This window comes from Canis lupus, chromosome 22 (genome assembly GCF_048164855.1).
Source record: "Canis lupus baileyi chromosome 22, mCanLup2.hap1, whole genome shotgun sequence".
NCBI lineage: Eukaryota > Metazoa > Chordata > Mammalia > Carnivora > Canidae > Canis > Canis lupus.
In genome coordinates, this window is record NC_132859.1 from 15,093,895 (window position 1) to 15,106,395 (window position 12,501).

A 12,501-nucleotide genomic window follows, 5' to 3' on the forward strand; every position below is an offset into this window, starting at 1 on the left:
ACTCTTCTGCAATGTTTTAAAATGATTTTCATTTTCTCCTTAGAGTTAAGATTTCATTTTTAAACAGAATATCCCTAGACAATTCAGTTCCTGTATCCCAGTACAAGAGGTTGTCATAGAATCATCAATGTACTTCTATTTCTGCAACAATAAATTAATAATCAAATCAAAGTTAATGATTTCTGGCTTATTCCACCTCAAATTGAAAAATATGCTTATAGTAAGCATTTATTTAAATGTATAGTATATTAAAGGGGATGGACTACTGTGGAGTTCACTAGAATGTTGGTCTTCAGGGATGCCTGGGTGGCTCAGTGGTTGAGTGTTGGCCCAGGGTGTGATCCTGGATTCCTGGGATCGAGTCCCACATCGGGCTCCCTGCATGGAGCCTGCTTTTCCCTCTGCCTATGTCTCTGCCTCTCTCTGTGTCTCTCATGAATGAATAAATAAAATCTTTAAAAAAAAATAGTTAAAAAAAAATAGAATGTTGGTCTTCTTACCAGGCTTGATGAGAGGAATCATTTCTTAACACATTCACAGGAACCTTAATCTCTCCTAGGAAAATATCTTGGACCAAGTTTCCATTGTTCCACAAGTCGATCCTGAAAATTTAAAACTGGCTTTATTTTTTGCAAAGAATGTTTAAGAGAACACACGCCACCAGGTAGCTTCAAATCACTTTGATTGTATTATAGCATTAATTTTACATGCTTAAAAGTAAGAGATGTTAGCGCTGTCATATACCTCACTATCTAAACTAAGGAAACAAAATATTGCAGTAGCTTTTATTTATAAGCACAGAAAGTAACTTTTAAATAGTCTTAAAAAAGCACTTAAGTTTCTTAGTCTCAAAGTCTAGGCTTTATTTTAACCTGTAGCAGTAAGAACTAGAGTTACTTTGTTGAGTTTGAGAAAAGAAACCAACCAAGATTACAGTTTCTTTCTCAATTAGAGCCAGTTAATATGTAAAGATGGGTGATTTAGAAAAATACATTACCTGATCATTCCAAACATGTGACTAATACACCCTTAAGATGAACACACTGTTAACACCACACCTGTACATGCACTTACAAAACTTTCCCCTCCCAACAGCATAAATATTTAAGACCTAATTGGCACAAACTTCAAACACATGCACCTGTTGAATTATCTTACAAGACTTCTTACCTCACTGAAATTTCTGTTAGACAGCAGATATGTTAAGAAGAATAAAAAAATTATTTCTAAATTGGCTAATATATAATGACTTTTCTATATATTCTTTGCATCCATTATGCTATGATTTAGAAATTTAAAGAGCAATTAAATTTATGAAAATTAAAAATATAATAAAATAGGTGAAAATTAGGTCATCTTTGGTTTTTTTAAATAAATACACCTCGACTACTTCTGCAAAGAGAACAGATTTTTAAAAGATAATATGAATTTAAATTAGATGGATGTTCTTCTACGTTTCATCAGCCAACTTGCTAAAGAGAATTCTATTAAGTTCAGTTCACCTTTTTCAGTTAAATTTAGGACTTTCTTTTGACACCAAAAAAACCTCTATTCAATAAAACTCCAAGACGTATACCTAATTTCCAGCTTTTCAATGTCCTCCTCTTCTACCTGGAACTGGGACTTTCTTGTATAACTACTGGATCTGGTTACCTGTGAACAAAATATTTTAGTTTACAAAAATTTTTAACATAATTTTTTTCCTACATGAACTTAAAAAAACTATCATCCCTAAAATGTTCAATTGTATTTATTATAAACAGAGAAAAATGCCTAGGTCATAGTTTACTGAAAAGCTAAAGATAAAAACAGCTATGGAAAGTAGCAGGGAGGTAATAAAGCAGTATAAAAATATCAAAAGCAATCTTGCCTGCATGCCCTCCCTTATTAACTCAATCTACAATAACATTAGGTTCTCTGACTCACATGTAATCTGTTGATGGCTGGAAGAGTAAAAGTGTTCTATTTTGGCATTAGCTGCACATGCTAAGAACTGTTTGAAGACTTTCCCACATTCCTCAAGATATCAATTCTATCCTTACACTTCCTTTTCACAATTTAACCAAAAACATCAAGGCTACTGGCAGGGACTTCCTCTGCTATCGTCCACCTGAACACGTCCATTTTCACATAGGTCTTTCTAACTGGATGAGTTTTTTCATTTCTGAATAAGAGAGGAGATAAATGATCCTCCTCTTTTCCAGGACTACTCCACCCATGCACAACATACAGTAAGCATACAATAAGCATTTGATTTATTTTAATCGCAGCTTTCTTGACCAGCTTATTCACCTCACTCAAGTCTAAGAAAAATTCTACACTTAAAGTATGGTCTTCTATCTCCTTCCTCTCACAGACAAATATCTCAAAACTGTAATCCATCCTTACAGTTGCCACTTCCTCACACCCACTCACTACAGTAACTCCTTATAATCTGATTTCCTCACAGATCACCCTCCCCAAACTCCTCTGTTAGTTACCAAGTCTGATGGTGAATTCTTAGTTCTCATCTTCCTTGACCACTCTATCAGAATAAGTGAGTACAACTATACCTCCTTTCCCAGAAACACTCTGTTGAGTTTACCCAGGCACTACCCAGGCAACCTCCTGCTCTCCACTTCTTCCCCTGGGACCTCTTTTTCCCCAGAGGCTATAAATATGGGTTTTCTCCACGGTTTTAATTTTTATTTTGCTCTAACAGATGCAAAGTGCTATACAGTTTACAAAGTGCTTTCACATCCATTATCTTCTTTGTTCATCAGAACGTTGCTCTGAAGCAGGCAGGGTTAGATTTATTATCCTCATCTTGAAAATGAGGAAGCTAAAGGACAGAAATTAAGAGACATGCTCAAAGCTGAATACCTAATAAGGGGCAGAAGTGAGCTCCTCACTTTTCTCCTATACTGTATACTTCTATTTCACTGGCTCTCTTGACTCTCTGCAAGCAAATATTGAGTCCTTATCTAGAGCCATCACCCATTTTAAGTTTCAGTCATCAACTGCCTATTTCATGTCAGACCTCAGGTTTGTTATGTCCCAAACTGAACCACTTACACTTTCCTTAACTTCTCCCTTATTCCAGATTTGAAACCATGAGGATATCAGATTCCTCCTTTGTCTTTTCTAACTAACTTGTTATCCTGCCCTTTACAGCTTCTTTCTCATTTGTCCCCTTCCTCTCTTTTTTCCACGTTATTCTCTTGGATCAGATTCCTCCACCCCAACACTTTTTTTTTTTAACACCTAAACTATAACAATCTCTTTATCTCTGTTCTTTCTCAGCCACTGGCCCATAGATCATGGGGATTCTTCCCACAACACCGCATTACTCTTACTACTTCCAGGCTCAAAAACTGTCAACAACTACTCTGTAAGCCCCCCAGCCAGGCATATAAGACCTTTCATAGTTGGTCCTAGTCTAGCTTTTAGACTTTGTTCCAATTATTTTCTTCTAGAACCCTTCCAGTTAAATCACTATTTGCTATTCTTTGGACATAGCTTTCTGCTTTTCTATTTCTATGTCTCTGCTCAAATTGTTCTTCTTCTCTAATACTTCTTTTTTGCTAACTTAGCTGGAGCAGAACTCATCTGATCTCCCCAATATCTACTGCATTTTACTGCTATGTATATGCGTGCGTATATATGCTTTGTGTTTCTTGCTTTAGCTCAAGAACAGAGATTGAATCTTATCTTTATAATCAGCTCAACAAAGGGCCTTTGGAATGAATGTTTAAGGCTTTATAGGTACGCCTGGATATAGCAAGCAGGTCAGACCTTGCCTTCAAAGGGCCATCTGCTTGTTGCAAGTTGCCCCATGTTTTCTGCAGGCTAGATGTAACAGCCATTGATAAATGTAAAACAACTAAAGTCTTTAGCCAGGAAATGGAAAAGTCTCACACTGGTTCCTTTTCTTTTGTTTTTCTTTCTCCCTTGCCTCTACCCCCACAATTCTTCCTACTTTAATTTGGCATTTTCTTCAACCTATGTTTTTTTTTTTAATAAAGTAGTTGTAATCAGGCATGGTTAGATGTGCTCTCTCTCTCTCCACTTTGAAATTATCAAGAAAAATACACACAAAAAAGGAAAAAGCACACAATGTAACCTTTCTTCAAATCTTCCCTGTCAATCTTACTTGAAACATGTTCTACGGTTAGAAAACAATCTTAGAAATCAGAGGTTGACTTTTTTTTTTTTCTAGTAGTTTTCAAATAATATGAAAAAGGATTTCTTTAACAGATGCTCCACAGTAAAGAACTCCAAAGCACTGTATTTTGGGGCAACTTCAAGGCAGCTGAAGATCTCTATGCAAATAAGCATATGTCTATAGAGGGAATTAGCTAAAAAGAACTTAATAATGAGGCCTTAATCATATAGCATTTTATGGTCTCAAAGCATTCTCACATGTGGGCCTCCTAAAAACTGTCAGGTAGGGCAGTGTTTTTTCTTACAAAATTATCCTTTCACAAGATAAACCTGAACCTCACATTTAGTGATTTATTCCACATCAACTGAACTAGAACTGCAACCAAGTGATATCATACTTACTTTACTAGTGATTTTCAAATAGTACCATACAAGAGTTTGGTGGCCACTGTGTGTCAGGTGGGGGGCTGGATAAGGTGGAAGGGTGTGTGACAGGATGTGATATTAGGGATGACTAAGGAGTATGTGTGGCCCTGGTCCTCCCCATCCCCAAATCAGTCATAGCTCTGCCATTGTTTGTTTTATATATGGGCCTCCACCATATTTACATCATGGTTCTACTGCACTTGGAATAGAAATGCTTAGTGTTGCATTAGTTGATTAAATGATTACTATGACTGTAGTTCAAAAAAAGAAATAAACCAGCATTCAATATTAAATATTCAATGTCAACATTTATATAAAACAAAAAGTTACCTCAAAATAAAAGATTTCATTAAACTGCGGATTGCTTGTTTTCTTCTTTACTTTTGTCTTCTTTTGGTCATTCCTGTTCCAATGTGGTAGAGTTTTACCTTGTAGAACTTAATAGTACACAATTATAAAACATGCTATTTCCGAGCAGGGAGCCTGATCTCCCTTTAGCTGTTAAGATGACTTAGGAAAAACTATAGTTTTTAATATTACTTAGGAAAGAATTTTGAGGTGTCTCTAAAGATCAAAGAAAATACAAGTTTGTATATGTGATATATGACAAGATTCTATTTTCTATATATGACTAGATTTAAACTAGATTGATTGTCAAGCTTATTTTATATAAGCAACTCAGAATGGTAAAAGGAAGACAATGAGATTCAGAGTACCTTTATCTATGCTGAAAAATACCTGAGGAACCTGAGGAACACGAAAAGCATTCTTAACTAAATTTATTTCTTGGGCTTCAGGTACAATATGGCCTTTTAAAAAAACTTTTTATTTGAAATAATTAAAGAAGGTTGCAAAGAAGTCCCATGAAGTCTTTCCCTAGCCTTTCCCAATTTTAACATCTAATGTGATGATAGCACACTATCAATTCTATTAATGACTCCTAATAACCAATTCATGCCAAACAGTTTGTTTGTATGTTACTAAATGATTACACTAAAGAATTTGTCTTTAGCTACAGATTATAAACAAAACAAAAAACAGCTCCACTAGGTTAAACAGGATTTTTAACATACAAAACTACAGGATTTTTAACATACTAAACTAAATCCCTCTGACTGCATGAATCTTAATGGATTAAGTATCTGCTTTCAAATTTAAAACCATCCACAGTAATAACAGCACAATACTGTTTGAGCACACAATAAGTCCTACATGGTGCTAGGTACTTTATATACATATATACAAATACATTTTTTTTAAAAGTGACTTACTGGTGATTTTCTATAAAATAAAAATACCTATACTGTACACCTGAAACTAATATAACACTGTATACTGACTATACTGGAATTAAGAAAAACTAATAAAAATAATAAATAAAAAGAATACCTAGAGAGCCTGAAGTTGGGGAGAAGGGGCATATGTCTGTGTATGTATGTATGTGTTTGGTGTGGAGGGAATATTTTGCTCTTTGTTTCCTGATTTTAAACCTTCAAGTTGTAGGCAAATTTCAGACTAGTCAGGCTCTGAAAGAAATCATAATGAAGTTAAATAATACAAAATATACAAATTGCTATAGGTTTTTCCATTAATTATCATAAATAATTTAAATCAATGATATGGTGCACTTTACCATGTTCTGGTACTTCAGCAGTCTGTCTACAGCTTGGAATTCTCTCTGTAGAGCACAGATGCCATGAGTAGAAAAGGCATTTTTAGTTCTGAGCTGCTTTCCAGATAAAAATATGGAAACTGCCTTGCTATTCTGGGCTAGCATTTCTTAAAACAGGATTTTACCTGCATAAAATCTAAGACATTTGAAGGCAGGAAGGTCGATAATGAATGAAGAAGGTCAAGTTTATGTTTTAAAGTACATTTTAATTACTATAAAACTAATGTTGCTCCTCACAGTCTAAGAGTCCAGCAGATTTGAAAAGTTACTCCTCATAGTCTAAGAGTCCAACAGAGTCCACTTTCTTTCTATAAAAACAGGACTTGGTTGTTTGCAAGCATATAACAGAACTCACTAACGATCTTTCTTTCAAAGCATGCATTACTTTGTGTCATAAATAGCTATTAAACATTTATTCTTAGAGCTTTAATTTTGTAATTCTTTTTTTTTTTTTAAAGATTTATTTATTCAGAGAGAGCGCGCGAGAGGCAGAGACACAGGCAGAGGGAGAAGCAGGCATCATACAGAGAGCCTGATGTGGGACTCGATCCAGGGTCTCCAGGATCACACCCCGGGCTGCAGGCGGCGCTAAACCGCTGCGCCACCGGGGCTGCCCTAATTTTGTAATTCTTAAGTCATATTTCAAAACTGAAAAAAATCTAATAATTGCTCTCTCTGAATTCTGAACTCCAAGTTACAAATAGAAACCAACCACTGATCATTTCAATGTAACGAAGCATCTACTGTCAAAGAAGGAAATCATTTGTTAAACCCATATACATATTGAGTCTTCAGATCCAGAGATGCTTACATTTCTGGGTTAAAATTAGTGTACTTATGGAAAATAAAGGCATATTTGACATTGTTTAGAGGTTAAAAAAATTCAATAATAATTCAATAAACATTACCTACCAAGGATATGAATGGAGCTAGAGAGTATTATGCTAAGTGAAATAAGTCGGTCAGAGAAAGACAAATACCATGTGATTTTGACATAGGTGTAATTTAAGAAACAAAACAAGTGAGCACAGAGAAAAAAAAAAGAGAGGCAAACCAAGAAACACTGACTCTTAACTATAGAGAACTGATGTTTACCAGGAGGAAATGTGGGTGGGGGGGATGGGTGAAATAGGTGATGGGGATTAAGGAGTACAATTGTGATAAGCACAGGGTATTGTATGAAGTGTTGAATCATGATATTGTACACCTGAAACTAATATTACAGGGTATGTTAACTAACTGGAATTTAAATAAAAACTTAAAAAAAAAAAAAAAAACATTACCTAGAAGGGCCCACTACAGAAACTGTTGCATAAGGGTCACAGCTTTGTCCATTTATGAGAGGCAACCCATGGCATGCGATGATGCTAAGAATAAAAGAAAATTAACAAATATTCAAGTTAAACAACATAAAGCATTATTTCAAATACAAATTAACAAAGGGTTAAAACTGTTTTCCACAAGTCTGCAGATATATGCTTATATACAATGTACCCCAAATACATTTATCTATATTGTGCACTTATTTACTTATGCTAAATTTCTGAAATAGGACCTAATTAGACTACACTGCCACAATGAATACGGAGACTACCAAACAATATGTAGCACACATCCCCCCACTAAACATCTAGCAAGGTACATTCTGTGGTTTGGTAATATATTAAAACTGCTGTGGCTTCTAAACAGGAAAAGAATGTGGTGTGAACCTTAAAGGAGAAACTACAAACCAAGCCAGATCTATGGCATCACATCCTCTGCTAAAGCATGAATGAGAAACAAGGAAACGACTGTGGTTTCCACTTAAAATCTGATTCATAAATAGAGGGCAAGCCTCCCACAATTCTGTAGCCTTTTATTCTGATTCTCAGTAACAACTCCTGTATTATCCTGCAGAAAATGTTTCAGAACTTAAAAACAAAGGTCTTCTAATCTGCTTTAAGGGTAAAGTCACTGGTATTTACAGAGGATATAGAATCTAACTTAATGGTCTGCTTCTCAAATTTTCTCACTAAATATTATTGAGTTCATGAATTTAGTTTAAATCTAAGGGTTTGCACTTCCTAATGTCTAAGAGAATCTCATGAGAAATGCTGAAAAGTATTCTTTGTTAAGAGATGTGGGCTATTGAGCAACATCCTATTTCTCTCTACAATCCACATCGTATATGTGGGTGAAGTGCATATGGTGTGCTGCAAAATAAAGAAAGAAATGATAATATGACTCATTTCTATTACACTGGGTATCAAAAATCAAATTCTAAAAATGTCTGAAACTAAAGAAAGCACAGACCAAGATAATAATTCTGGTTATCAATATTAGGATTAGGTACAAAGTTTCCAATTACATACTATTCAAAACTTAAAATCCTCAGGCTAAATCTCATAATGATGCCTGCTTTTTATATATCATTTGTAGTTTACCATTATTCTCACAAAATGTATCTAATTCCCACAACTGTCTTTGAGAAAAAATACCTTAAAGAAGAAAATAAGGCTCCAAAAGATTGTGAGAATGTAACAAAATAAAGCTAAAGAAGTAATACAACTTGTACAAAGTGGGCCAAGACTCAACTTCTACTTTAACTGTTTCTAAAGTTGAGTGTCTTTCTACATTCCCTACTGTACCTAAATTTATTACTCTCCTTGTAATACCAAATTTATCTCATTTAAATACTAATTATGAGAAATCTTAATTATAGGTCATTATAATTTTATGAAATTAAAAAAAAAAAACCTGAGAAAAAAGCAGTTCATTATACAAAAACTTCTATAAGAATACTCCACAAAGCAAAACAATGATGCCCATAAGAGCATAAATCTATAAAAATCATCAGAAGTAGTCTTAATTTTTAAATATAAGATATTTTAAAAATTGTTTTCTAACAATATTAAATACAAATTATTTTATTTGCTACATATTATGAAATATTTTTCTAATTGCCTAGAATACAACTATTCTTCTAATCAATAAGTCAAACAATTTCATATCATAAACCATGGATAAGCAAAAAACAAATGCTGAAAATGAGCTTAGTATACTATATACTAAATTATCTTACATTTTGTTTAAATACATTTGATATTAATATATTTTTTAGAAATTGCAAAGGAAAATAAATTTAATCCAAAATTGTTTAAAGTACCTTGAGCATTTTTTTTTAAACTAGAAGACAAGTGTTAATGTCTACATACACCCAAGATGGAGTACCAAGTAACAGAATTATCTCCCTACCTGAAATAACTAAAAAAAAATTTACAAAATTGGCAGTGCAGGATAGTGAACTTTGAGGGGAGAAGAAATGAAGTGAGCTCCCAATTGTCCCAGCTTACTGGTATGGGGTCTCTCTGAGAAGAGGGAGAGTTGACAGTTGGGGAAGACCGAAGTAACTGGAATTTCCAAGGCAGAGTACCAGAGAAAAGAAACCTGTACAGAAAGAAATCTCCAGAGAGTTACAAGAATCCCCCTGGAGTCGTTAGCTCAGTGTTGATAAGCATATACATGTAAGGAAGCTGAGGCTAAGGAAAGAATCATTTGAATCGAGCAGAGGGACTTTCGCTCAAGTTTTGATCCCAGGGTCTTGGGATCAAGCCCACATCAGGCTCCCTGCTTCTCCTTCTCCCTCTGCCCCTCCCCCACCTCCTGCTCTCTCAGTCACTCTCTCTCTCAAAGAAATAAAATCTTAAAAAAAAAAAAAAAAAAAAGAGCAGAGGGAACAATTCCTGAAGCCCACAAATGACTAGCATAAAGTCCTACAGCCACGTTATGAAACCTGGTAATTCACAGATGTGGCCTCATTATTGAGAAAATAGAAGTACTAGACTAAAGGCTGCTCTTATTCAATCCATCAAAGTTTAAAAGCAAACCACAAAAGAATGAAACTGCTTCCAAGCAATTAACCAGGTCCTCAAGTATATTCATGGAAATATAAAAATATCCAGAAACTTCATATAGTCTAGAATCAAACAGAAAATAACCAGGAATACAAAGAATCAAGAAAATATGAACCATAATGATATCTCAAGAAACAATAAAAATCTCAAATAAACAAAAAGGAGCTTGAAAACGAAGCACAGCAAAACTCAAAACCTGTAGAAGGAAGGAAATAAAGATTAGAGGAGAAATAAATGAAATAGAAACTTAAAAATAACAACATATGAATGAAACCAGGAGATGGTCCTTTGAAAAGATTGACAAAATTGATAAACCTTTAGCCAGACTAAGAGAGAGTGAGACAGAGAGAGAAAGAGAGAGAAGACTCAAAAATAAAATCAGAAATTAAAGGAAGAAAAAACTGACACCACAGAAATACAAAAGATTGTAAGAAAATATTATGAAAAATTACATGCTAACAAACTAGACAACCTAGAAGAGATGGATAAATTCCTAAAAACGTGTAACATTCCAAAACTGAATCAGGAAGAAATGGAAAATTTAAACAGACAAATTACCAGCAATGAAACTGAATCAGTAATAAAAAAATTCCCAACAAACAAAAGTCCAGGACCAGATGGTCTGACAGGTAAATTCTATTAAACATTTAAAGAGTTAATATCTATTCTTCTCAAACTATTCCAAAAAAACACAAGAGGAAAGAAGGCTTCTAAATTCATTCTATGAGGCCAGCATTACCCTGATGCCAAAACCATAAAGACACTACAAATAAAGGGAACTACAGACCAAAATCTCTGATGAAAGTGGATGTAAAAATCCTCCACAAAATATTAGCAAACCAAATACAACATTTAAAAAATCATCCACCAAAATCAAATGGGATTGATTCCTGCAATAGCAAGGGTGGTTCAATATTCACAAATCAGTCTACGTGATACATCACAGTAACAAGAAAAAGGACGAAGACCACATGATCATTTCAACAGATGCAGAAAAAGCATCTGACAAAGTACAACAGCTATTCATGATAAAAACCTTCAATAAAGTAGGTGTAGAGGGAATATACCCCAACACAATAAAGGTCTTATATGAAAAACCCACAGCTAACATCTTTAATGGGAAAAAACTCAGAGCTTTCTCCTTAAGATCAGAAACAAGACAAGAATGTCCACTCTCGTCACTTTTACTCAACATAGTTGTTGAACTCCTGGTCACAGCAATCAGAAAACAAAAAGAAATAAAAAGCATCCAAATTGGTAAGGAAGAAGTAAAACTTTCACTATTTTCAGATGACATAATACTTATACAGAAAACCCGAAAAACTCCATCAAAAAAACTAGAACTCAGATGAATTTGGTAAGGTTGCAAGATACAAAATCAATATACAGAAATTCACTGCATTCGTATACACTTATAAAAAAATAGCAGAAAGAAAAATTACGAAAACAATCCCATTTACAATTGTGCCAAAGACTGCAAAATACCTAGGAATAAACATAGCCAAGGAGGTAGAAGACTTGTACTCTGAAAACTATAAAACGCTTATAAAAGAATTTGAAGATGACACAAATGGAAAGATAGTCCATGCTCAAGGATTGGGAGAAAAAATACTGCTAAAATGTCCATACTACCCAAAGCAATCTAAGCATTCAATGCAATCCCTTTCAAAACAACAGCATTGTTCACAGAACTAGAATAAATACTCCTAAAATTTTTAACCACAAAGCCCCTGGATAGCCAAATCAATCTGGAAAACAAAGAACAAAACTGAAGGTATCACAATCCCAGATTTCAAGATGTACTACATATCTGTAGTAATCAAAACAGTAGAGTACTGGCAAACAAAAAACACACACAGACTAATGGAACAAAATAAAGAGCCGAGAAATAAACCCATGATTATATTATCAATTGATCTTTGGCTAAAGGAAGCAAAGATATGCAATGGGAAAAAGTCTCTTCAACAAATGGTGTTGGGAAAACTGGAGAGCTACATGCAAAAGAGTGAAACTGGACCACTTTTTCTTACACTATATATATATATATATAGATAACCCTCAAAATAAACTAAGGACCTAAACGTGAGACGTGAAGCCATAAAAACTGTAGAAGAGAACACAGGCAGTAATTTCTCAGACACTGGATGCAGCAACATTTTTCTAGGTAAGTCTCCTCAGGCAAGGCAAGCAAAAACAAGAATAAAATACTAGGACTACATCAAAATAAAAAGTACAGCAAAAGAAGCAACCAAAAACAGCAAAAGACAACCTACTAAAGAGGAGAAGATATTTGCAACTAATATATCCAACAAAGGGTTAGTATCCAAAATACATAAAGAATTTATACAACACAAAACCCCAAAACAC

The 12,501-nt window shown here is 34.3% G+C and overlaps 1 protein-coding gene across 3 annotated transcripts in view; it reads right to left on the bottom strand.

Annotated features, from left to right (window-relative positions):
* The window catches only part of RASA2 (RAS p21 protein activator 2), a 144,460-nt gene that overhangs the window by 44,193 nt on the left and 87,766 nt on the right, over positions 1–12,501 (bottom strand). For all 3 annotated transcript variants that reach the window (XM_072792477.1, XM_072792476.1, XM_072792475.1), the window contains 4 exons: positions 7,525–7,608; positions 4,900–4,972; positions 1,577–1,653; positions 501–602 (listed from right to left, as the gene is read on the bottom strand). In XM_072792477.1, coding sequence (XP_072648578.1) covers positions 501–602; positions 1,577–1,653; positions 4,900–4,972; positions 7,525–7,608 — 336 coding nt within the window. The remainder of the gene's footprint in view (positions 1–500; positions 603–1,576; positions 1,654–4,899; positions 4,973–7,524; positions 7,609–12,501) is intronic.